General features: G+C 42.5%; 1 protein-coding gene across 4 annotated transcripts in view; it reads left to right on the plus strand.

The window, feature by feature from the left end:
* Window positions 1-27,357, plus strand: part of DPYSL2 (dihydropyrimidinase like 2) — a 162,356-nt gene that overhangs the window by 83,823 nt on the left and 51,176 nt on the right. For 2 of the 4 annotated variants that reach the window (XM_070765804.1, XM_070765807.1), the window contains 6 exons: window positions 2,326-2,446; window positions 9,299-9,455; window positions 10,665-10,806; window positions 13,089-13,259; window positions 18,775-18,954; window positions 21,759-21,924. In XM_070765804.1, the coding sequence (XP_070621905.1) occupies window positions 2,326-2,446; window positions 9,299-9,455; window positions 10,665-10,806; window positions 13,089-13,259; window positions 18,775-18,954; window positions 21,759-21,924 (937 nt within the window). Of the gene's footprint in view, window positions 1-2,325; window positions 2,447-9,298; window positions 9,456-10,664; window positions 10,807-13,088; window positions 13,260-18,774; window positions 18,955-21,758; window positions 21,925-24,181; window positions 27,306-27,357 lie in introns of those variants that run through there. The other 2 variants (XM_070765805.1, XM_070765806.1) reach the window with 2 other exon arrangements.

Below are 27,357 nucleotides of genomic sequence, written 5' to 3' on the forward strand. Positions count from 1 at the left end.
CCCACTTTCCAGTTAGAACTGAAGGAAGCTTCTTGGAGGAGAAGCAAAATGTCTTCAAAGAAAAGCCTTATAAAGCCCTTCATGGCACCGGACCAGATTATCTCCAGGACCGCCTTCTGCCGCACGAATCCTAGTGACCAGTTAGGTCCCACAGAGTGGGCCTTCTCCGGGTCCCGTTGACTAAACAATGTCGTTTGGCGGGGCCCAGGTGAAGAGCCTTCTCTGTGGCGGCCCCGGCCCTCTGCAACCAACTCCCCCCGGAGATTAGAATAGCCCCCACCCTCCTCACCTTTTGTAAGCTCCTTAAAACCCACCTCTGCCGTCAGGCATGGGGGAACTGAGATATTCTTTCCCCCTAGGCCTTTACAATTTATGCATGGTATGTTTGTTTGTATGTATGTTTGGTTTTACAATAAGGGGTTTTTAGTTGTTTTAGTATTGGATTTACATGCTGTTTTTATTACTGTTGTTAGCCGCCCCGAGTCTACGGAGAGGGGCGGCATACAAATACAATAAATAAATAAGTGAGTGAGTGAGTGAGTAAGTAAATAAGTAAATACATACATACATACATACATACATACATACATACATACATACATACATACAGAAAGAAAGAAAGAAAGAAAGAAAGAAAGAAAGAAAGAAATACCAAGAAAGTCAGCCGCCTCTTGAAAAAAAGCACCTTTGGGACAACCATGTACATTTCTTGACAAAGTATGAAAATGGTTGATCAATATCTTCTTCCAGATAAGTTTCTAACAGCCCCCATCGACACCCCCCCCCAAAAAATCCCCCTATCTAGCTTTGTGGTTTTCTCGTAATCCCTCATCCAAGGACTTAATTGCATCCTACTTTGCTTAGCAGCAAAAATTAGGCTGGTGACCTGGAACCTTTTTGTGGCAATTTGGCTGGCAAAAAAGAATGACTCAATTGTACGGGTTTTAGACTGTATTTATTTTAGAAGCGCAGAAGGCGGCTCGGTTCTACAGTGTAGAATTTTGTACCCAGTTGCAGCACAGAGACAGATTTATTGCCAGCAAAAGGCCTCGTCCGTTTGGCTGTGATCAAGCATAGCATCCTTTCTTACCAGTTCAATATCTCGCAATATCTCGTTCAATCCCACCAGTGACTGAGAATTGGTATGACTGCTCTCTCTGTCCATTCATTTGATTCCAATTTTGCAAACAAAGGCGGAGAAAGTTGGAGAACATTGAGAGACGTTACTGAGATGGATCTCTGTTTTAAACAGCCCATTGTTAACCCACCACCAATTGCAATATTACTCAGTCTGACTTCTATTCCCCCCCCCCCTATTACAGTAATCCCTCGCTACTTCATGGTTCATCTTTCGTGGATTCGCTATTTCACGGGTTTTCAAAGTGGGCTTAAATGCATTAAATCAGAGGTTCTCAAACTTGGCAACTTTAAGACTTGTGGACTTCAACTCCCAGAATCCTCCAGCCAGCATAGCTGGCTGGAGAATTCTGGGAGTTGAAGTCCACAAGTCTTAAAGTTGCCAAGTTTGATGACCCCTGCATTAAATCCATTAAAATTTTTAAATCCATTAAAAATTCATACAATTCTTCTTTAGTACTACTGCGCTCTATTAAAGAAGCCTGTAGGATATCACATGTAGTTCCAGCTGAGAAACATTATAGAATGATGATTGATTGATTGATTGATTGATTGATTGATTGGATTTGTAGGCTGCCCCTCTCCGTGAACTCGGGGCGGCTAACAACAGTGGTAAAAACAGCATGTGACAATCCTATACTAAAAACAGCTAAAAACCCTTGTTATAAAACCAATCATACATACAAACATACCATGCATAAATTGTAGAAGCCTAGGGGGAAAGAATATCTCAGTTCCCCCATGCCTGACGGCAGAGGTGTGTTTTAAGGAGCTTACGAAAGGCAAGGAGGGTGGGGGCTATTCTAATCTCTGGGGGGAGTTGGTTCCAGAGGGCCGGGGCCACCACAGAGAAGGCTCTTCCCCTGGGTCCCGCCAAACGGCATTGTTTAGTTGACGGGACCCGGAGAAGGCCCACTCTGTGGGACCTAACTGGTCGCTGGGATTTGTGCGGCAGAATGCAAAAGGTGGGTTAAATACATTAAATACTCGTTAAATACATTAAAAAATATGTTTTCTCTACTTCACAGAAATTTGTTTTTCACGGGTGGTCTTGAAACGCATCCCCTGCAAAAAACGAGGGATGTCTGTACTATTATTTTAATGCTTTTATTTACTGGTCTGTGATCATAGTAAATGATTGATGGATTGATCTCTGTTTCTTTGTCCTTTCTTCTTTCTGCCTTAAAGGTGGAGGCCGAAGCTGTGAACCGGGCTATAACCATTGCCAACCAAACCAACTGCCCCTTATACATCACCAAAGTGATGAGTAAAAGTGCCGCAGAAGTGATTGCCTTGGCCAGGAAGAAGGGTGAGCTCTATTAATAGAATATAGCCATGATGGTAAACCTATGGCACGTGTGCCACAGGTGGCACATGGAGCCATATCGGAGGGCACACGAAGTGTTGCCCTGTGTCAGCTCCAGCACACATGCGTGCACTAGCCAGCTCATTTTTGGCCTTGGGGAAGGCTGTTTCACCCTCCGGAGGCTTTAGGGAAGCTTCGCTGAAGCCCCATAGTGTGAAAAACAGCACAACGGGCAACTGGAAGTTCAGAAAAATGGACTTTCAGTTTGCCCGTTGTGTTGTTTTTTGCAGTTTGGAGGCTTCAGGGAAGATTGTGCAAAAAACAGTAGCTAGAGGTATAACAAACAGGAAGAGGGAGATTATGATCCCGCTATATAGAATGCTGGTGAGACCACATTTGGAGTACGGTGTTCAGTTCTGGAGACCTCACCTACAAAAAGATATTGACAAAATTGAACGGGTCCAAAGACGGGCTACAAGAATGGTGGAAGGTCTTAAGCATAAAACATATCAGGAAAGACTGAATGAACTCAATGTGTATAGTCTGGAGGAGAGAAGGGAAAAGGGGGAACATGATCGAAACATTTAAATATGTTAAAGGGTTAAATAAGGTCCAGGAGGGAAGTGTTTTTAATAGGAAAGTGAACACAAGAACAAAAGGACACAATCTGAAGTTAGTTGGAGGAAAGATCAAAAGCAACATGAGAAAATATTATTTTACTGAAAGAGTAGTAGATCCTTGGAACAAACTTCCAGCAGACGTGGTGGATAAATCCACAGTCACTGAATTTAAACATGCCTGGGATAAACATATATCCATCCTAAGATAGAATACAGAAAATAGTATAAGGGCAGACTAGATGGACCATGAGGTCTTTTTCTGCAGTCAGACTTCTATGTTTCTATGTTTCTATCCTAGATCTGAATGAATGAAATATTCTCATTGAATATTTCATTTGTACAACTATTCCATTTGCACAACAGCATGTGAAATTGATTGTCAATCAGTGTTGCTTCCTAAGTGGACAGTTTGATTTCGCAGAAGTTTGATTTACTTGGAGTTATATTGTGTTGTTTAAGTGTTCTCTTTTTTTTTGAGCAGCGTATAATGCTGGAATTGGGTATTTCTAGTTTAATGAAAAAAGAAGGACTAGGGATGACATGATGATAGTGTTTCAGTATCTTAGGGTTGCCATAAAGAAGAGGGAGTCAACCTATTTTCCAAAGCACCTGAAGGTTGGACAGGAAGCAACGAATGGAAACTAATCGAGGAGAGAAGCAACCTGGAATTAAGGAGAACTTCCTGACAGTGAGAATAATAAAGCAGTGGAACGACTTGCCTCCAGAAATGTTACGGGCTTCTTCTCACTGGAAGAAGAGACTGGACAGCCAGTCATTTTTCTGGAATGGTGCAGGGGCTTGAACTAGGACAGTGATTTTCAACCTTTTTTGAGCTGTGGCATTTTTTTACATTTACAAAATCCTGGGCACACCACCAACTAAAATGACCCAAAATGACACCCTTAAGACACTCTTCTCTCTTTTTCCATCCCTGTCTCCTCTACCCCCCCTCTCTCTCTCTCTCTGTGTGTATACACACTCTTGAACTATTTCCAGAAACAGATGAGGGCTGGGTTTTTTCTCTCTCTTATTCTTTGGGTGCTTTTTATCATATGCTTTAAATCAAGAGTCACTTCTCTCTCTCTCTCTTTTGTTTGTCTCTCTTTCCTCTCATTCTCTGTCTCAATCATTTTCTCATTTCTCTTTTTTCCTCTCCCTTTTTCTCTCATTTCTCTCTCTCTCCCTTCCTCTCCTTTTCTCTCTCTCGCTTTCTTTCTCTCTTGCTTTCTTTCTCTCTCACTCTTGCTTTCTCTCTCTTTTTTCTCTCTCTCTCTAGCTTTCTCTCTCTCTCTCACTCGTTTCTCTCTTGCTTGCTTTCTCTCTCACTCTTGCTTTCTCTCTCTTTTTTCTCTCTCTCTAGCTTTCTCTCTCTCTCTCTCTCACTCGCTTTCTCTCTTGCTTTCTTTCTCTCTCTTTCTCTCTCTCTCTCAGCAAAAAGTTGCGAAACCGGAACCTGAGCTTCCTTCTTCGCGGCACACCTGACCATGTCTCACAGCACACTAGTGTGCCACGGCACACTGGTTGAAAAACACTGAACCAGAAGACCTCCAAGGTCCCTTCTAATTTTGTTATTCCATGACTAATTTCCCCACTGTTGTTTCATTTCAAGCGTCATAAATCTCCCAGATGATGGAAAACCTAGCAGGATTTTTTTTTAAAAACTTCCAGAGCAGTTGGAATTTTGCAGGGAGCTGGTCGCACATTCCAAGTAGCTTGTTAGGTTGCTGGCTGTTTAAAATCCATTTCCTCTCTGTAACTCCACCAGCTGGCTCCCTAGCTTTGCTAAGGCTAGTTTGCAAATAGGAAAGTGACCTCATCTTTTTAGTCCCCGCTTGCTAACACTGCCATTCTTTTATATTCCACTCACGGTCTCCACCCCACCCTGCTAAGCAGGATTCCGGCCAACAGCTTCTTCCGCCTTTTATTTACACAAAGCATAAACCTGCTTTTCCATATGTCAGTGCAGCAAGCCGGACAAACAGGATTCCGATTTCTGTGTACTGACTCCTCCCTGCAAATCCGGAACTGAATTAAAGAGGGTGGTGTTTCCAGATGAGTAGAGGATTGAAACCCAAAGATATTGGGGCTATTTGGGAGTCCCAAACATTGAGTGCTTAGTAGGTATTCTATTTATATGTTCAGCTGGACAGCTGAACTGGAGAAAGCTCCATAATCTGAGCAAAGGCACTAGATCAGGAGTTACCAAATTTGAGAACTTTTAAGACTCATAAGAACATAAGAAAAGTCATGCTGAATCGGGCCAAAGCCCAGCGAGTCCAGCATTCTGTGTCGCACAATGTCCGTGGGGATCTTGAGCAGAAAGAGAAGGCAAAACCCTTCCTTTCCTTTGACCCACAACAAATGGTACCCAAGGGAATCCTGCCTGCCTCAACCAACATAGAGGCAGCACATGGACATCCGTTTCAATAACCACCGATATACTTGGCATCTATGAATCTGTCTAATCCTGCCTTGAAGCTATCAAGGCTGACAGCTGTCAGGACCTCTTCTGGAAGTGAATTCCATAAACCAATGCCTTCAACTCCCAAAATTCTGGCTGGGACAATTCTGAGAGTTGAAATCCACAAGTCTTAAGGTTTCTAACTTTTGGGGAGCCCTGCAATAGATTATATAGCCTCATGCCAAATAACTAACGCTTCATTTCATGCTGAATAAACTACATTTATTTTATTTATTTATTTTTATTTATTTGTCAAACAAGTATAGAATTATAGTTTGTATTAACATAGCATAAGTAGAAAGTAGTGATAGAAAGGATAAAAAGACAGTAGGACAGGGATGGTAGACTTATGCACGGCCCTTACAGATCTCTTAGAAAAGGGGGAGAGGTCAACTGTAGATAATGTAAAGTTGAAGATTTTGGGGTTAGGGGAAGAAACAACAGAGTCAGGTAGTGAATTCCAGGCGTTCCTTGCTGAGGTCATGTTTTCTGCAGTCTAGTTTGAAGCAATTTACATTTAGTTTGTATCTATTACATTCTCTTGTGTTGTTAAATTAATAATAATAATAATAATAATAATTTATTGGATTTGTATGCCGCCCCTCTCCGCCCTCTCGGGGCGGCTAACAACAATAATAAACACCACATGTACAATCCAATCATAAAAACAACAACTAAAAACCCCTATTATAAAACCAAACATACCATGCATAACTTGTAATGGCCCAGGGGGAAGAGCTATCTCAACTCCCCCATGCCTGGCGGTATAAATGAATCTTGAGTAGTTTACAAAAGACAGGGAGGGTGGGGGCAGTTCTAATCTCCGGGGGGAGTTGGTTCCAGAGGGCCGAGGCCGCCACAGAGAAGGCTCTTCCCCTGGAGCCCGCCAAACGACATTGTTTAGTTGACGGGACCCAGAGAAGGCCAACTCTGTGGGACCTTATTGGTCGCTGGGATTCGTGCGGTAGCAGGCGGTTCCGGAGGTAATCTGGTCCATTGCCATGTAGGGTTTTAAAGGTCATGACCAACACTTTGAATTGTGTCCGGAAACTGATCGGCAGCCAATGAAATATTAAATTATTAATATAACTTAAATAGAAAACTATATTTAGATAGATTTTTACTGCAAAAGCATTTTATTAAAATAAATTGGATAAAATAAGAAATAAATGTGATTATTTTTTTAAAAAAAATTGGATTGGGCTGAAAAATCATAACTTTTCCAAGACTGTTCAGTTGTCTTTTTGGCTACATGGTCATTTGAGCTCCAATCTTTTGGAAACTCTAGTTGGACTAATGGAACTTGCTTACCCCTGTTAGGGAATGTTTGCTAGAGCTTTCAGATTTTGTTTCCTAGACTTAAGTCTCTTTAAAAGAAAATGGGAAAGAAATTCAAGAAGGAGGGTGTTGAACTGTTCAATCCTGTCTTATTTTTCATAAAGTGAAAGAGACGTTCAGGTGCATTAGAGGATCACAATGCGTTAGTCCTCAAGACCATCTGCAGAAGTAACAATAATAATAAAAAGGCTTGACTTTAAAAAATAACAGATTTAGATACACCAACATCTCATGAAGTTCAGCCACCCAATTTTCCTAACCAGTCAATCATTTTATTTCCAGTTTCTGTACCATTGCAGAACACGTAATGGAGGAGTGTAAAGCTCAATTTCATTTGGTTTCAGGGCTGTGTTTGACCTCGGGGAGGGCGTGGCCAGGGTGGGCGTGGCTAGCTCAATATCACTCATGTCGCGGGACCAAGCACTCTGCCAGCGAAAAAGGGCTCCTGAGCTCCATTTTCAGCCGCCAGGGCCTCCTGCAATCCTCTGGCAGTGTGCGGCCCTCCCAGGTTCCGTTTTCACCAGCAGAGGTTGCAGGAGGCCCTGGCGGCTGAAAATGGAGCTCGGGAGCCCTTTTTCACTGGCAGGAGCACCACGGGCTGGTCCTCTGCTGTTTCTAGGGCGGCCCCGCAGACCAGATCTAAGTAGTCCATGAGTTGAATCCGGCTCACGGATGGGCCTTGAGTTTGACACCCATGACATAGTGGGTTGACCGCCTCTTTTTTCCAATAGGAGTCCAGCAGCTTTTCTCTTGAGAATGAATTATGCAAATTCCCATGGATCTTTTGTTCGTGTCTTTATTGACACTAGAACAATGCCCCAAAGTTCCCATTTCCCCCCCTTTCTCTCTCTCTCTCCCCCACAATGTTCTTAACTAGCAGTGTCTTGGCCAGAGTCTCCCACTAAGGGCTACGTGAGACAATACCGTTCGTTGTTGTTGTTGTTGTTGTTATTATTATTATTATTATTATTATTATTATTATTATTATTATTTATTGGATTTGTATGCCGCCCCTCTTCCCAGACTCAGGGCGGCTAACAACAATGACAAAAAACAGCATGTAACAATCCAATTAATAAAACAACTAAAAACCCTTATTATAAAACCGAACATACACACAAACATACCATGCATAACCTGTAATGGCCTAGGGGGAAGGAATATCTCAACTTCCCCATGCCTGGAGATAAAGGTGGGTCTTGAGTAATTTGCAAAAGACAAGGAGGATGGGGGCCATTCTTGAATCTGTATCTGCTTTGAATAAGCCACCTTCCAACGCTTGCTTGTTTGCCTGTATTATTTGTAGTATCCCTTGTGCAGGTCAAAGGCCATATGGATGGGCATGCCCAGATATGGCCTGAGGCTGCACATGGGTGCTTGGGTCACATTAGGCTAGCATGAGTTTTGTACAGGCTTTGCAGTGCAGGTAGGCCTGGAAGTTCAGTGCTGGATGATGTAATGAGAGTGCTAGCTGGCACCATTAGGCACATTCCTTTGCCTAGCTGTCAAGGCTTTCTCAGAGCTTCCTGTAAACTCCTATCATTATACCTGCAGCGTTATCTATGATATGTTGGCATGTTCATGAATTACAGCATCATGTAGAACCGTACATGTGTATTAGCTGGATTAGGTCATAGAGAACAGAGAATTCATGGCATCGGACCAGAATATCTCCGGGACCGTCTTCTGCCGCACGAATCCCAGCGACGAGTTAGGTCCCACAGAGTTGGCCTTCTCCGTGTCCTGTCGACTAAACAATGTCATTTGGCGGGACCCAGGGGAAGAGCCTTCTCTGTGGTGGCCCCGACCCTCTGGAACCAACTCCCCCCAGATATCAGAGTTGCCCCCACCCTCCTTGCCTTTCGTAAGCTCCTTAAAACCCACCTCTGTCGTCAGGCATGGGGAGGCTGAGATATTCCCTTCCCCCTAGGCTTACAAAATTTATGCATGGTATGTCTGTATGTATGATTGGTTTCTTAAATTGGGGTTTTTTTACATTACTTTTAATATTAGATTTGTTCATATTGTCTTTTTACTGTTGTTAGCTGCCCCGAGTCTACGGAGAGGGGCAGCATACAAATCTAATAAATAAATAAATTATAAAAGGGTGATGTGTGAAATAAGTTAGATATAAGTTGGTTCTTTTGGCTTCTTGGTTTTTTCCACTAATAAAATAAGGCCATTAAATTATTTCACTCCTGCAATGATCATTGTCTATCTTTGAGTCCTTCGCAACGTAGCAATTATTTATGCACTGCTTCCTTTATATTGATTCCTGGTGGATAGCAAACTCACATCCATTTAAATAATGGCTCCACCCCATAACCTGGCTTTGCCCCGCTCTCCAGTTTTCCTTTCATTGTAAAACAAGAGTAAAGTTGGATTGCTCACTAACTGGAAATAATTGTCCTGTTTTCATCCTCTCTTGATTAACAGGCACTGTGGTGTATGGTGAGCCCATTGCAGCAAGCTTGGGTACCGACGGATCTCATTACTGGAGCAAAAACTGGGCCAAAGCAGCTGCTTTTGTCACTGCTCCTCCACTGAGTCCTGATCCGACTACTCCAGACTTCCTCAATTCTCTGCTGTCCTGGTGAGTTGAGTTGGAGGCGGTGGCGATGCTTGTATGGGTTGACTCTGATCTCAGAACACGGAAAATGTGTGGCACAGCAGGAGAAATAAATTCCGCGTTCCATGCAGACGGCTTGGATTTGCACCAAGTTGACTGTGGCTGTTGTGTTCAAAGGCTGTCTTTGCGCCTTCTGTTGCTCCAATTAATTCATCTCCTCTGCATTCATTCAGGATATTTGAGACGTAGGCTGCGAATGTGCCCCACTTTCTATCAAGGAAAGTCTTACTATGCAAATACAGTGGTACCTCTACTTAAGAACGCCTCTACTTAAGAACCTTTCTAGATAAGAACCGGGTGTTCAAGATTTTTTCGCCTCTACTTAAGAATTATTTTCTACTTAAGAACCCGAGCCTGGAAAAATTTCCCAGGAAACTTGAGAGTGCCCGAAGGCCCGTCCAGTTTCCTGCCATTCCCTCTTTAATCCCAACCATCTGGGCAGCCAGAGGAGCCCTTTGGTGGCGCTTACGGAGGCTTTGGCAGTCCAGAGCGAACGAAGCATTTTCCTTTCTCTGGGTGCTTGGACAGGGAATAAACCTCTGCCAGCGTCCAGAGAAAAGAAACGCTCCATTTGCTCTGGGCAGCCGAGGAGTCACCACAGCAAAGGAAAGGCGCCAAAGCGAGTGAACGAGAGGAGAGGGTTGCCCTTCAGCATGGGAAGGAAGAGGAAGCAGGTAGCAGCAGCAGCCAGTGTATGGGAGGCAGCCTTGCGCCGGGTGTTCTTCCTTCATCAGCGACTGTCCTCCTCCTCCTCTTCTTCTTCCTCCTCTTCCTCCCACCCAAATTCCAAGCTTTTATTTCTTTCCTAATGGGTTTGCACGCATTATTTGCTTTTACATTGATTCCTATGGGAAAAATTGCTTCTACTTAAGAACATTTCTACTTAAGAACACGGTCACGAAACGAATTAAGTTCTTAAGTAGAGGTACCACTGTACTATCCCCTTGGCACCACTGATTAAACCTGAGAAGCTTTTCAAAATGGATAGCTTAGAGTTCCAGTCCTTCCTCCCAAGCTAAGGTTTAAAACTGGTCATGAAGAGGTGATTGATAGAGATGAATAATTTGTAGTCCTGGGCAAAGTTTTGCTCTATGCAGTGAGCGTTGATTAAATGCAGTTTGTTTACTTTCGCTGTCATTGATGAATAGAGCAACTCTTGTCTTCTGCTTCCAGTGGAGATCTCCAGGTTACTGGCAGTGGCCACTGTACTTTCAATACTGCCCAGAAAGCTGTTGGGAAGGACAACTTCACTTTGATCCCACAAGGAACCAATGGAACTGAGGAACGGATGTCCATCATCTGGGATAAAGCCGTGGTGGGTTTATTTATTTATTTATTTTGTTTGTTTGTTTGTCAAACATGTACAAGATAGTAGGTATAGGTATAAACATAAGCAAAATACATACAGATAAATGAGGACAATAGGAGAGAAAGACAGGGATGATAGGGACGCCCATGAAGTCAACAGTAGACAGTTTTTTGGGGTTGGGGAAGAAATCACAGAGTCGGGTAATCAATTCCAGGCATTGACCATTCTGTTGCTGAAGTCGTATTTTCTGCAGTCGAGTTTCGAGCGGTTTATATTAAGTTTGTATCTATTGTTGCGGTTGAAGCTAAAGTAGTCATTGACAGGTAGGACATTTTGGCAAATGATTTTATGATTTTATGAACTACATTTAGATCAGATTGAAGACGACGTAGTTCTAAATTGTCTAAGCCCAAAATTTTAAGTCTGGTGGAATAAGGTATTCTGTTGCGAGAAGAAGAGTTCTCGAATACAACTCACCTGTCTGGAACCTGCACTGCATATCGGACATTAATAAAATTGAGAGATTATTTTCATTAAATATTTTTGGACTCTCTCAATTTTATTAATGTCCGATATGCAGTGCGGGTTCCACACAGGTGAGTTGTATTCGAGAATTGGTCTAGCGAATGTTTTGTATGCTCTGGTTAGTAGTGTAATGTTGCCAGAGAAGAAGCTATGGAAGATTAGATTAACAGCTCATTGTTGGTTTGGTTTGGGATTAAGTCTACCAGTTTTAGTTAAACATGTCAACCATTTGTAACCAAGCCCCTTGCAGTCACAGATTGGCAGCTTTCCAGTGGCAACTTAGTTGAGGAACATTGCTACAGATAAACATGAATCCATTGACATCTAGGGAATAAACTTGGATGTTCAGATCAGGATCAAAACTTTTAGGAATTCTCCCTTGCTTCGATAGAACACTATCATTTGGGATCGCATTGTGATTAGCATTCATCTACCCTGCAGCTGTAGTGATAATGTGGGAATGGGGTGTCTAGACAGTCATCAGGCCAAAGGGATCTCAACCCATGGAAAGAAAAGGGGCATTGAGAAGCATTTCAGAAGGGAAAGCAGTCTTTCTCCACTTAGTAGACTTTGTTTGCTTAGAACAAATTTGTAGCTGGGTTCAATTGAGTTCAGTTGCAGATAGAGCCAAAGAATCAGGTGTAGGTCAACAAAATAAATTCCTTTTGCAGGCAACTTGACATCCCTCCCTCTCTCAGAACAGAATGGGCAGGGATGACCACTATTTACTATGCCTGAACTACTGTTACTGCTAGTTTTTTCTCATCATTCCTATCATCCATTTCCTCCCACTTATGACTGTATGACCGTAACTTGCTGCTTGTATCCTAAGATTTTTATTCATATTGATTGTTTCCTGATTGCTTGTTTGACCTCTATGACAATCATTAAGTGTATCTTTTATTTTATGAACACTGAGAGCATATCATCATCTCCCCCAGGCTTATTTTATTTCACGTTTGGTGTGGATGTGCTGTATGGTTTTTAATTGTTGGGGTTTTTATGTATTTTATTATTAGATTTGTCCCATTGTTATACTGTTTTTTATTACTGTTGTGAGCCGCCCCGAGTCTTCGGAGAGGGGCGGCATACAAATCTAATTAATAATAATAATAATAATTAATAATAATAATAATAATAATAATTTATTAGATTTGTATGCCGCCCCTCTCCGAAGACTCGGGGCGGCTCACAGCAATAATAAGAACAATGTTATAGCAAAACAAATCTAATATTAAACAAGAAAGCATATAAAACCCTATCATATTTAAAAACTGAACAACACATACATACCAAACATAAAATATAAAAGCCTGGGGGAAGATGTCTCAACTCCCCCATGCCTGGCGATAAAGGTGGGTCTTGAGTAGTTTGCGAAAGACAAGGAGGGTGGGGGCCACTCTAATCTCCTGGGGGAGTTGATTCCAGAGGGCCGGGGCCTCCACAGAGAAGGCTCTTCCCCTGAGGCCCGCCAAACGACATTGTTTAGTCGACGGGATCCAGAGAAGGTCAACTCTGTGGAACCTTATTGGTCGCTGGGATTCGTGCGGTAGCAGGTGGTTCCGGAGGTACTCTGCTCCAATGCCATGTAGGGCTTTAAAGGTCATAACCAACAATCACCAAAGACCAATTCCTTGTGTGTCCAATCACACTTGGCCAATAAAGAATTTTATTCTAAGCTATTTCTTTAATAACCCCATTAATCCCTCCCCTCCACTGCTGTCATTTTTCCCCCACTGTGACCATCCTTTTCTTCGATTTAGGTTACTGGCAAAATGGATGAGAACCAGTTTGTTGCTGTCACTAGCACCACAGCTGCCAAGATCTTCAACCTGTATCCACGGAAGGGGCGCATTGCAGTGGGATCTGATGCTGACCTGGTGATCTGGGATCCTGACAGCGTCAAGACCATCTCAGCCAAGACGCATAACATCGTAAGTTTGCGGATTAAAAACTAGGGCAGGATACTGCTGAAAATGACGGTCTGCTTTGGGAAAACCTAGGGGGCGGCATGCTGTTAATCACATCATTTCCTGATAAATTTATCTATAAATTTATAAATTTACCTATAAATTTATCTATAACCCTATAACCTATAGGGCCATGGTGGCAAACCTGTGGCATGCGTGCCACAGGTGGCAACGCAGAGCGATATCAGAGGGCACGCGGAGTGTTGCTCTATGTTAGCTCCAGTGTGTATGCGCGCACTAGCCTGCTGATTTTGGGCATTGGGAAAACCCTGGAGTTAAATAAAAAACACCCAATGGGCAAAACCGGAAGTTCAGAAAAACAGACTTCCTGTTTGCTCGTTGTGCTGTTTTTTGCAATCTGGAGGCTTCAGGGAAGCCTTGGATCTTGTTCCAGTCGTAGATAAAATTGTGTGATGGTTGTTGTTGAATGAATGGTTTTTATACTATTTATTTATTTATTTATTTATTGGATTTGTATGCCGCCCCTCTCCACAGACTCGGAGCGGCTAACAACAGCAATAAAACAGTATATAACAAAATCCAATACTAAAAACAGTTAAAAACCCATTATATAAAAACCAATCATACATACAGACATACCATACATAAAATTGTAAAGGCCTAGGGGGAAAGAATATCTCAGTTCCCCCATGCCAGGCGGCAGAGGTGGGTTTTAAGCAGCTTTCGAAAGGCAAGGAGGGTGGGGGCAATTCTAATCTCTGGGGGGAGTTGGTTCCAGAGGGTCGGGGCCGCCACAGAGAAGGCTCTTCCTCTGGGTTTTAACTCTTAGTTTTAGTGTTAGGTTGGGTTTCACTTATTATATTGTACTGTATTTTATTCCTTTGTTATAAGCTGCCCTGAGTCTGCGGAGAAGGGCGGCATAGAAATCTGTCCAAATAAGTAAATAAATAAATTCTGGGTAGTGGCACTCAACAAAGAACCAACAGGAACCCAGATCAACGAGTCACCATGCTGGATGCCTATCACCAGATGACACATAAAACCTGTGTTTACCCATCCACGCCATCCATGCCCAGTTGCAGACAAGTCTAAATCAAACTTTACTTGTATCAGTCAAACCTCCCCGGATGGTTGCAGGGAAAGTGCTTTGAGATACATACTTGTCTTCTCCCACACTGCTGGTTCAATCAAGATCACAACCCGAACTTTGCCTTATCTTGACAGATAATGAAAACCTCGCCAGCCCAAGCTTGGCAACTCTGGAGATTGGACTGCCATCTGGCTGGGGAGGTGTAGGGTTTCCTGCTTGAGCAGGGGGTTGGACTTGATGACCTGTAAGGTCCCTTTCAACTCTAATTAATATATGTGTGTGTGTGTGTGTGTGTTTGCTGAATTTGGAAATTAAGGGAGACTAGGATAGATCTATTTCAGCCTTATTTTGGCCTCATCAGCTAGCCGTACCCTCACTGGGACTTGAACTTGCAACCTTTTCCTTGTAAGGCAGAGAATTAACCTCTAGGCTACAGTATCCAATCCCTTCAGCTCTGTACCAGGGAAGGGTTACATGTTTTTTGTGTCGAATCACCCTGATATATTGAAGGAAAATCACAGCTCCTTTTTTTGCCTCTCGGCCCAACCCAGGGCCATTTCCAAGGCAGTTAATTTATCCATAGCCGACAAACTATATTCTGTATGTGTCAATCTATAGTGACAAACTATATTCTGTATGTATATATATGGGTAACATCTGTTAACCAGTGGGAGGAAAAGGCTAAAGGGGGAAAAAAAAGAAACATTGACAGATTATCTGTTTGAAGTTTTTTTCGGGGTATTAAAAAGAAGAAAGGAATGCACCAATTTGTGGAGGGTTGAAAATGGGGGTGTTTTTTCTCTCCTGACATTTGATAATCTATATTATGTGAATGCAGAAAGAACTCCTTGAATTATCTGCAAGACTGCACCAGTGAAATTCAATAGGCTTAGAACTGCATTCGTGCATTTGAATTTACATTCACTCCTTTTCAGATTTGGGCATTTATCTTTAATAAATACAAAAGTCTCTTTGTAAACATAATTGCATTGCATTTATCGATTTACCCGAACACTAATCAGATTGAAAATAATTTTTGAGATTCGGTTTAGTGATTCTCCTGTCTGTCTGGTAAAATTGGAGCAGGGCATTCTTAGAAAATCTGCAATAGAAGCGGAGACACAGTTGTAATTGACATTTTAGACAATTTGATAGGAGAATTTTCTGCTTCTTTGGCCTTGCGGGAAAAAAAGAGAAGAGAGACAAGGGCAAACAAACAAGAGCTACTGGCGAAAAGCCCAGGCAATTTTTAGAAATTTAGTTCTCTATGTTTTCTGCTTATGAATCTTCTTCCCTCCACTACAAAGACACCGTTATTTCTACTAGACAAGGATTTAGGGTGACCATCAATGTTGACCATCTCTCTAAAATCTCTCCTTTCACAAGGAAATTCCATCATGCAGTTGGGTACCTCTGGGTGATCAATGTTCGGTTGCAAAACCTGAAAGAATGCAAAGTTGAAATATATTGGAATATAACACATATTGAATGCATTAAGAATGTAAAGTATTTTGAAACCAAAATGTGTATGTTGTGGTAAGGCTAAACAGCAGGTGCTGGGTTTCAAGCTGACTTCTGTTCTGCCTGACTGGCTCAGGCAATGCGTAATAGTCCAAGGAAAAGAAATCAAACACACACGTGCTCTGCTAATCAGCAAACTTGTATTAAATAAACAAAGAAGGGTTACTCAAAACAGTTCTTAGTGTCCAAAAACAATGATAGTGCAAGGCTTACTTCAGCCACATACAAAAACACAGGAAAAAACAAACAAAGACAACCTGGAATGAGCAAAGACGTTTCAGGAGTCCTTTGAATCTTTGAAGCAAACAGCAAATCCCAGAGTTTTCACCTTCCACTTGTCTGAAAAAGCTGGGTTGAAAACTCCAACGGCACGGAACCGAAACTTCAGAGCAGGAACCACAAAACAACACAGATAAACAGCCACAGTTTTGCCTTGGGCCTCTGTTCCCTTTTATCCCTTTAGCCCTCATTAAGGAAACCACACCCAGCCCTCAGTATAAGAACCACACCCAGCCCAGGTGCTACAATGATGACTTGTAATACTCCTTCAGTTGATCCCTTCTCTGCATAGCTCTTTTGCTATGCAGAACAATATATTGATCTGCAGAAGAATCCAGAGACGAAAGACTGTCTGAGGGACTGTATGTCAAATCCCCTGGGCTGTCTGCTGAATCCTGCGTACCAGTGGCCTCGTCCTCCTGGCTGTCTGCCACGTCTTCCTGGCTGTCTGCCATGTCTTCCTGGCTGTCTGCCACATCTTCCTGGCTGTCAGCCAGGCTTTCGCATTCAGCTTCCAGAAATAACCTTAGCCAGTTTAGAAGGATCCTTTTTTAAATTTTTTAAATTTATTTTTTAAATTATTTTAAATTTTTATTAAACAATATAAATTCAAGTACATAATACAAAAAGCAGACACAAGTACATACAAATTCTAAAAAATTAGAGAGGTACCTTGCTCTCTCTCTCTTTCCTTATTATGTTTTATATATAACTCTACATAATAAACAGTTTGCGGTTTTCCATGTCGGGTTTTTTCATGCTCTATTAATTTAACTCCATGTCTCATAAAAATAAATATATATACTTCAATTCAAAATGTATAAAGAGTAAAAGGTAGAAACAAATTTTTACAAGTACAATTTTTTTCCAGATTGTAAAATAAACCTCTTATTGGATTTTTGTCCAATTTTAATTTATGTATATGATAGCATGTCTAACCCACGAGGAAAATTATTTATTTTCAATCTTACAATAATCAGACTCAAACTCAACCCGGATAAGACGGAGTGGCTGTGGGTTCTGCCTCCCAAGGACAATTCCATCTGTCCGTCCATAACCCTGGGGGGGAATTATTGACCCCCTCAGAGAGGGTCCACAACTTGGGCGTCCTCCTCGATCCACAACTCACATTAGAGAACCATCTTTCAGCTGTGGCAAGGGGGGCGTTTGCCCAGGTTCGCCTGGTGCACCAGTTGCGGCCCTATTTGGACCGGGACTTATTGCTCACAGTCACTCACGCCCTCATCACCTCGAGATTCGACTACTGTAACGCTCTCTACATGGGGCTACCCTTGAAAAGTGTTCGGAAACTTCAGATCGTGCAGAATGCAGCTGCGAGAGCAATCATGGGCTTCCCTAGGTATGCCCATGTTACACCAACACTCCGCAGTCTGCATTGGTTGCCGATCAATTTCCGGTCACAATTCAAAGTGTTGGTTATGACCTATAAAGCCCTTCATGGCATCGGACCAGAATATCTCCGGGACCGCCTTCTGCCGCACGAATCCCAGCGACCGATTAGGTCCCACAGAGTTGGCCTTCTCCGGGTCCCGTCGACTAAACAATGTCGTCTGGCGGGTCCCAGGGGAAGAGCCTTCTCTGTGGCGGCCCCGACTCTCTGTAACCAGCTCCCCCCGGAGATTAGAACTGCCCCCACCCTCCTTGCCTTCCGTAAACTCCTTAAAACTCATCTCTGCCGTCAGGCATGGGGGAATTGAGGCATTCCCCCCTCTCCCGGACCTATACAATTTATGTATGGTGTGTCTGTGTGTATGTCTGGTTTAATAATGGGGTTTTAAATTTTTTTAAATTTATTATATTTGTTGTGAATTGTTTTATTGTACAGTGATACCTCGTCTTACAAATGCCCCGTCATACAAACTTTTTGAGATACAACCCCGGGGTTTAAGATTTTTTTGCCTCTTCTTACAAACTATTTTCACCTTACAAACCCATCACCGCCGCTGGGATGCCCCGCCTCCAGACTTCCGTTGCCAGTGAAGCGCCCATTTTTGCGCTGCTGGGATTCCCCTGCAGCATCAGTGAAATCGCAGCATCGCAAAAACACAGAGGTCTGGAGGTGGGGCTTCGAGGTCTTCTGTGTTTTTGCGATGCTGTGATTTCATGGATGCTCCCTTCGCTGGGAAACCCCACCTCCGGACTTCCATTGCCAGCAAAGCGCTTGTTTTTGCGATGCTGGTATTCCCCTGCTGTGATTCCCCTGCAGCATTGCAAAAACAGAGAAGTCCGGAGGTGGAGTTTCCTATGGAGGGGAACCTCAGTGGAATCCCAGCAGTGCAAAAACGGGCACTTCGGCTGGCAAAAGGGGTGAATTTTGGGCTTGCACGCATTAATCGTTTTTCCATTGATTACTATGGGAAACATTGTTTCGTCTTACAAACTTTTCACCTTAAGAACCTCGTTCCGGAACCAATTAAGTTTGTAAAACAAGGTATTACTATATGTTGTGAGCCGCCCCGAGTCTACGGAGAGGGGCAGCATACAAATCTAATAAATAAATAAATAAATAAATAAATAAACACCTCTTTGTGGGTGGTAAGTAGCATCTCAATTTTCCTTGAGGCCAGATTCTCATCAACTGTGGACCGGTCTTCTTCTGTCTTCCAGAATGTGGAATATAATATCTTCGAAGGCATGGAGTGTCGTGGGTCTCCTTTAGTTGTCATCAGCCAAGGAAAAATCGTACTGGAGGATGGTAATCTCCATGTAACTGAAGGGTCTGGCCGATACATTCCTAGGAAACCTTTCCCTGACTTTGTTTACAAACGTATCAAGGCAAGAAGCAGGGTAAGTAGCTTGAATCGTCACCATCTTTATGGATCTGGTCTTACAAATTATAAAATAAATACAAAACGAGTCTGGTAAAAGGACAGTTGGGCACATTTGAAGATCGATTTTATTGGAAACTACCGGATCATTTTGATTAGGTGGTTGGAAATGTATGGAGGTATAGCCAAGAATTATGAGATTGGGCTCAAATTTCCAATCTTTAGGCTGAGAAAATATTGGTTAATATCCAAAGATGGGCTACAAGAATGGTGGAAGGTCTTAAGCATAAAACGTATCAGGAAAAGACTTAATGAACTCAGTCTGTATAGTCTGGAGGACAGAAGGAAAAGGGGGGACATGATCCAAACATTTAAATATGTTAAAGGGTTAAATGAGGTTCAGGAGGGAAGTGTTTTTAATAGGAAAGCGAACACAAGAACAAGGGGACACAATCTGAAGTTAGTTGGGGGAAAGATCAAAAGCAACGTGAGAAAATATTATTTCACTGAAAGAGTAGTAGATCCTTGGAACAAACTTCCAGCAGACGTGGTTGGTAAATCCACAGTAACTGAATTTAAACATGCCTGGGATAAACATATATCCATTGTAAGATAAAATGCAGGAAATAGTATAAGGGCAGACCAGATGGACCATGAGGTCTTTTTCTGCCGTCAGTCTTCTATGTGTCTATGTTTCTAATATCTCAAAATATGCAGCCTGCTTCTCCGAACCATTGTAGAAATACTGTATTTAATGATAAAATGATGCAGTTCTTGATGGGGAGGTGGGGGAGGTTTTTCTGTCTTGCAATCCAGGACTGCACTTGGTCTTCCATGTATTCTTTTGATGCTTCTGATTTGGGATCTGTTAACAAATGTGCTTTGTACAAAGTCCCACAATGTCAAAAGTTTCCTTAAATTTTGGACATCTAAGTCTGTCTCCTTGGGGCAAATGTCCTCAGAGACCAACATTTTGCACAAGGTCTGGTAAGCTTTTGATGTTTCTCCACCAGCTATTGGTTGTCTCACAAGCACATGAGTTTAGGGGAGCAGAAGACTTTGAAGTAGCCTGTCATGGTCTTCTGAAGGTACAGTGGTACCTCTACTTAAGAACGCCTCTACTTACGAACTTTTCTAGATAAGAACTGGGTGTTCAAGATTTTTTTGCCTCTTCTCAAGAACCATTTTTCATTTACAAACCCGAGCCTCCAAAACTGTAACCAGAAAAGGCAGGGAGAAGCCTCCATGGGGCCTCTCTAGGAATCTCCTGGGAGGAAGCAGGGCCTCCATCCTCCCTGTGGTTTCCCCAATTGCACGCATTGTTTGCTTTTACATTGATTTCTATGGGAAAAATTGCTCCTTATAAACTTTTCTACTTAAGAGCCTGGTCACAGTACAAATTAAGTTTGTAAGTAGAGGTACCACTGTACTGTGTTATCTATATTAAGGAGATCATAAGCAGAACTATTTAAAACCTGGGATGTGGGTGGGGGATGTTCCAACTTAGGAAACATTTAAGACTTGTGGATTTCAGCTCCCAGAATCCCCCAGCCAGTGTCCCAACTTAGCAGGTTTAAGCAGTGGTGGGAGTGCTTTTCCAGTAGGGCCCCGTGGTTTGCACAATGTCGGCGCGATGACTCCGGTGTTGTCTTTGTCAGGCTACCATCTTTTTTAAAAAAAATCATGTTTTTTGGCTCTCTGCGCATGCGCAGAAGTAAACTTGTACTTTGTGCATGAGCAGAGAACTGAAATAATGCAAGAGGCCGCATGGATGGTTGTGCGCAAGGCACTGGCGCGATGCGCACCAGTAGTGAATGGTAAGTACAACCCGCCCCTGCGTTTAAAGACCTGTGGACTTCAACTGGGAAGGGAAGGAAAGATGTATAGCAGTGACTCTCAACCTGGGGGTCAGAACCTCCTTGGGGGCCAAATGACCATTTCACAGGGGTCGTCTAAACCAGTGTTTTTCAACCAGTGTGCCGTGGCACACTAGTGTGCCGCGAGACATGGTCAGGTGTGCCACGAAGCTCAGAGAGAAAGAAAGCAAGAGAGAGAGAAAGCAAGAAAGAGAGAGAGAGAGAGAAAGAGAACAAGAGAGAGAGAAAGAAAGCAAGAGAGAGAGAGAGGGAGGGAAGGAGAGAGAGAGAAAGACAGAGGGAGGGGGGGAGAGAGAAAGAGAGCAAAAAAGAGGAAGGAAGGAAGAGAAAGGAAGGAAGGGAGAGAAAGGGAGGGAGAAAAAAATAGAGTGAAGGGGAGGAAGAGAGAGAGAATTTTTTTGTCCAAACTTTTTTTAGCCGCCCCCCTTCCCCCCCCCCGCTCAATGTGCCCCAGGGTTTCGTAAATATAAAAAATGTGCCGCGGCTCAAAAAAGGTTGAAAATCACTGGTCTAAACCATGAGAAAAGGCAAATTTCCCATGGTGTTAAGAACTAAAGCTTTTAATCTGGTGCCTTGGAACATATTTTTATAATCCGACCAAGCAGGCATTTACAGTGGAGGGGTGTCCCTCTGACCTTCCTGCCAATCAGCTTAAAGTTCTGTTGGGAGAATTGGTGCTAGACTTATGGTTGGGGGTCACCACAACATGAGGAACTGTATGAAGGGGTCGCGGCATTAGAAAGGTTGAGAACCACTGATGTATAGGATCCATGTGAAAGCAACTGGATTATTTATTGCCCGACTGGTGATGAAATACGAAATCCAGCATAGTGATCTCGTTTGCTGTGTTGTATTGAAATAATAATAATTCTTTTCTTTCTTTTCTTCCTTTTCTTTCTTTTCTTTCTTTTCTTCCTCTCTGCCTCGACATCGCTTTTCCCCCAAGCTGGCTGAATTGAGGGGTGTGCCACGCGGTTTGTACGACGGCCCTGTTTGCGAAGTATCGGTGACACCGAAAACGGTCACGCCAGCTTCCTCAGCCAAAACTTCCCCGGCGAAACAGCAAGCTCCGCCTGTGAGGAATTTGCACCAGTCTGGATTTAGCTTGTCGGGTACATATTATTATTTTTTTACGAGGCTAAAAAACTGTTGTCTTTGCTTTATTTCAGGAGTCTCCAAAGTTGGCCACTTTAAGATTTGTGGACTTCAACTCCCAGAATTCCCCAGCCAGCTTTGCTTGAGCCCACAAGTCTTAAAGTGGCTGAGTTTGGAGACCCCTGGTTTATTGGACTAGCATTTTGGGAGGGAAGAGGAAGAGAGGGGGAGGATGCTTACTAGCTTAGAGGCTTCTACTTATTAGCTCTGGTCCAGTGTTGTAGGAGTAGATACGGGTAGTAGGGCTAAATGTAGTTGGTTTACTGAGACAACTTTTGGGATGCTGGATGGAGATCTTGGTGAGATTTCTCCAAACTGCAGTTTCTAGAAATAATAATAATAATAATAATAATAATAATAATAATAATAATAATAATAATAATAATAATAGCAAAACTACTGTGGGACTTCCGACTTCAGACTGAACAGATTCTGAAGCATAACACATTAGACATTGTGATTGTGGAGAAAAAGAAAGTATGGATCATCGACATCGCAATCCCAGGAGACAGCAGAATTGAGGAGAAGTAGCTAGAGAAATTAGTGAAATACGAAGATCTAAAAATCGAGCTGCAACGACTCTGGCATAAGCCAGTGAAAGTGGTCCCAGTGGTACTTGGCACGCTGGGTGCAATGCCAAAGGATCTCGGTGGACATTTGAAAACCATCGGAATTGACAAAATCTCCATCTGTCAATTGCAAAAGGCCACTTTACTGAGATCGGCAAACATAATTCGCCGCTACATCACGCAGTCCTAGGTGCTTGGGAAGCGCCTGACTGGTGATGAAATACGAAATCCAGCATAGTGATCTCGTTTGCTGTGTTGTATTGAAATAATAATAATAATAATAATAATAATAATAATAATAATAATAATAATAATAATAATTTATTAGATTAGTATGCTGCCCCTCTCCGAAGACTCGGAGAATTACCGACAGAAATTATCGTAGCTTAATGGAACAACATTAAGATATACACAGGGTGTCCAGCAAACCTGGAAATCAGGGAATTATCAGGGAAATCGGCAGTTTGGGAAATATCTTGGAATTATCAGGGAATTCGTGGAAAAAAACGGAATAAATCAGGGGGGAAAACCAAACTATATTGAAATGTTTAAAAGTCAGAGGAAAATAATGCAAAAAACCCCCAACGGATCGCACTGTCTGGCAGAGTCAAGCAAAAATGAGCATAACTGTGGCAACAACCGATATTTCTCCACGGCTTAGCCGTTTGATATGACGTCATCTATGACGCGCCTTAACTAGATCGCAAGTTACAGGGAAATGTCAAGGAAATATCAGGGAATTTCAAAATGCTTTCCCCCTGGACACCCTGTTTACAGGTAGTCCTCGATTTACGACAACTTACAATTGAGCCCAAATGTCCCATTGCTAAACAAGGCAGTCATTAAGTGAGTTTGGCCCCATTTGACAGCCTTACGGACCTATGACCACAGTTGAGCCCAAATTTTCTGTTACTAAGTCAAGACATTTAAGTGAGTTTGGCCACATTTTACAATCTTTCTTGCCACCGTTGGTAAGTGAATCACTGCAATTGTAAAATGGTTGTTAAGAGAATCTGGCTTACCCCATGGACTTTGTTTGCAAGAAGGTTCTCAGAAGGGGATCCCATAACCTCGACACATTGCAACTGTTACAAATAGGAGCCAGCTGCCAATCACTTGAAATTTGAGCATGTGACTGTGAGGATCGCTCCAATAGTCGCTTTTTTCAGGGAATGATTTTAAGTCGAGGACCAGGGTGGATTTGAATTTAAATCACAATTTAAATCGTGATTTAAACCACTAGAAAAAAAGGCTTTCCCCCAGTGACCTCTCAGACCCACTGTCCACTCACCAATTGCCGCCCAATCTCATAGGACTCAGGACAGCTTACAACAATAAAATAATACAATGATACAATAGAAGTCAAATATAAAACAGTAAAAAACAGTAAAACCCTGATTAACTAATCAATAAAAACCCCTGAACTATACTATACAGTCATGTACATATACATACCAAGCCAATTGCAATTTGGCTGTGACTAGGTGTTACCCTACTCTAAGGTGGGAGCAGTACGGATATAGGGTGGTGGTGGTGGTGGTGGTGAAAGTTGGATATGTGTGCGTCTTCAGTTTCTCACTATGTTTCTTTCTCTGTCTCTCTCTCTCACTCACCCCCTCTCCCTCTCTTCCTTTCCAACTCCTAGGTGCACAAATCGACGATAATATTCCGCGGCGTACTACTCAGCGCATAGTCGCACCCCCTGGTGGCCGCGCCAACATCACCAGCTTGGGTTAAAAAACGACACCGGGGGAGCAAAAAAAAAGTCCACTTAGAGATGGTGGGAGAGGGTGGGGGCACTTGAAAAGACATTTTTAAAAATTCTTTTAGAGCCTGTGATGGTTACTGCGGATAAGCAGTGGATGAGGCCGTAGTCAGTCTGCCTCTCTCCCTCTCTCTCTCTCTCTCTTGCTCTCTCTTGCTCTCTCTCTCTCCCACTCTTGCTCTCTCTCTCTGTCCTTTTCCTTTTATTGTTAACCATTTTCCACTCCGTCTCATCACAAAACCTGCTCACTTCTCCCTTCCTCCACATTTGGGAACAGACCTCCTCTCCCACCCACCCCCAAACCCCCTTTCTGCTTTTAAAAGAGATAAACATTGACGTGTAGAACTTGTAGCTGACGTGGCCATGAGCATAACCATTTCTTTGCTTTGCTTCTTTTTTTATTTTGACATTTTCTTTTAAAGGAAGGATAAAGTGAATTGCCGGCGAGCTGCCTTCCCCCCTATCATCTATTAAGGTTGGGTTTTCACTTCTGCGAAAAGAGAAATGAAAGGGTTTAAACTGGACATTTCCGAAACTGGACTCACCAATCATGTGACTTAGAACGTGTGTGTGTGTGGGGGGGGGTAACCATCCCAGATCTGAGAACCTAGGGATGGCTGCCTGTCCATTTATAGAAGGAGGGAGATTTTTGTGCTGCTAAGTCAAGGTAGTAATTGTGAAGTGGAGAATGTACCCCATCTTATTTTGATATTTATCTTTATCCCACTCTTGAAGCAATTGAAAGATTCTCCGTTTTCTTCTATGTATGTGTGTGTGTACACATATGATTATGGATTTGTTCCTACCTGTTGTTTGAGATGCCTTATTTTAGGATGGAGAAAATCTCTCCATTTTCCTGTTTTCTTTTGAGTTTTAGGGTCCCTAAAATAGCTCTACCATATTCTGGTCATTTCTTGCATCAGCCTTGATTTTTGCCATCCAAGGGGTCGTTTTTCAGGGGGATTCTTTTGAGTTTTGGAATCTAATGTATACCTTCTGAAAAACATCCTCCAAATGTAAGTTCCCTAAAGTTACTTGATTCTCCATAGAGTAGACCTTCCCTTGTTTAAACTCTTGTCTCTATTGGAAATAAGTTCTTAGAAAATCCAAACCACAGACTCTTTGAGGGGTTGAGAGATCAGAGAAGGGAACTGGCCAGGGAGCATCTTCTAAATTACTACCTGCACTTAAAAAGTGTATTTTATTGAAAAAAGAAGGCATCAATCCATTCTTGCCACTATCCCAAAATAAGAGGGCCAGGAACGGAACTTAATTGTCTCCATGGCTTGCTTCTTATATTCTAACTACACATCAGTTTTTTCATAGCTGGGAATCTGAAGTCTACTACTGGAGCTCAATCTTCATCTTTCCACTAATAGTAATATTACTCTTGCTAAACAGCCCAGAGAGTGTTGTGAAGTTCTGTGGGGCAGGATGTAAGCTTAAATGTTATTTCTAATGTAGTCTTAAGAGAGTTGGGTCTTAACTGAGTGAAAACTGAGATATGGGAGAGGCAAGTAAGGAAAGCAAGTAGAATGCTTGGCTGCATAACTAGAGGTATAACAAGCAGGAAGAGGGAGATTATGATCCCCTTACATAGAGCGCTGGTGAGACCACATTTGGAATAATACTGTGTTCAGTTCTGGAGACCTCACCTACAAAAAGATATTGACAAAATTGAACGGGTCCAAGGACGGGCTACAAGAATGGTGGAAGGTCTTAAGCATAAAACGTATCAGGAAAGACTTCATGAACTCCATCTGTATAGTCTGGAGGACAGAAGGGAAAGAGGGGACATGATCATTTAAATATGTTAAAGGGTTAAATAAGATCCAGCAGGGAAGTGTTTTCAATAGGAAACTGAACACAAGAACAAGGGGACATAATCTGAAGTTAGTTGGGGGAAAGATCAAAAGCAACGTGAGAAAATATTATTTTACTGAAAGAGTAGTAGATGCTTGGAACAAACTTCCAGCAGACGTGGTTGGTAAATCCAGTAAATTCAGTAACTGAATTTAAACATGCCTGGGATAAACATAGATCCATCCTAAGATAAAATACAGAAAATAGTATAAGGGCAGACTAGATGGACCAGGAGGTCTTTTTCTGCCGTCGGACTTCTATATTTCTATGTTTCTAAGTAGGACTGGTTCCCAGAATGCCTTGGTGCAAGAGAAAGAAAATGGATGGGAACTGGTGTGGAAGAGAGAAATCCTTGCCATTCTTTGATCACAATGTATCGGGATTAGCTTTGGAGTTAGCGTTGCGCAACCGGTTTTATGGAACAGAGGTTCTGTACTTGAATTGAAGATTTGAGGGGGTCAGTGCCGGAATCAAACCAGGCATCCTTTGGAATGTTTTGGTCCATGTGTGAAATGAACTAGGGCTTCTTCTGATCTGTGTACAGAACAAACTGTAGTTTGTTTGGCCTGGGCAGAAAGTGGTATGAGTGGCCTGCAGAAAAATATTAGATTAGATTAGATTTATTGGATTTATATGCCGCCCCTCTCCGAAAACTCGGGGCGGCTCACAACAAGATAAAAACAATACATAATAACAAATCCAATACCCACCAATCCAATTACAATTTTAAGCTAAAAATTCATAAAAACAACCCCAGAATATTAAAACACGCATACAATCAATCTAACACCAAAACAACATGGGCAAGGGGGAGATGTTTCAGTTCCCCCATGCCTGACAGCAGAGGTGGGTATTAAGGAGTTTGCGAAAGGCAAGGAGGGTGGGGGCAATCCTAATCTCAGTGGGGAGCTGGTTCCAGAGGGTCGGAGCCGCCACAGAGAAGGCTCTTCCCCTGGGTCCCGCCAGACGACATTGTATGCTTAAGTTAGTAAAGGAAAGATGGCAATGGACGTAATGAGAAAGCTTATGCAATGCTCCTTCCTAGACATGGGTGACAGCTGAGGTGAGAGACAGAAGTTTCCGGGAACGTTTCGGGTTGAATCAGTGGAATATACACTGCTTAAAAAAAATAAAAAATAAAGGGAACACTCAAATAACACATCCTAGATCTGAACGAATGAAATATTCTCATT

This window comes from Erythrolamprus reginae, chromosome 12 (genome assembly GCF_031021105.1).
Source record: "Erythrolamprus reginae isolate rEryReg1 chromosome 12, rEryReg1.hap1, whole genome shotgun sequence".
NCBI lineage: Eukaryota > Metazoa > Chordata > Lepidosauria > Squamata > Dipsadidae > Erythrolamprus > Erythrolamprus reginae.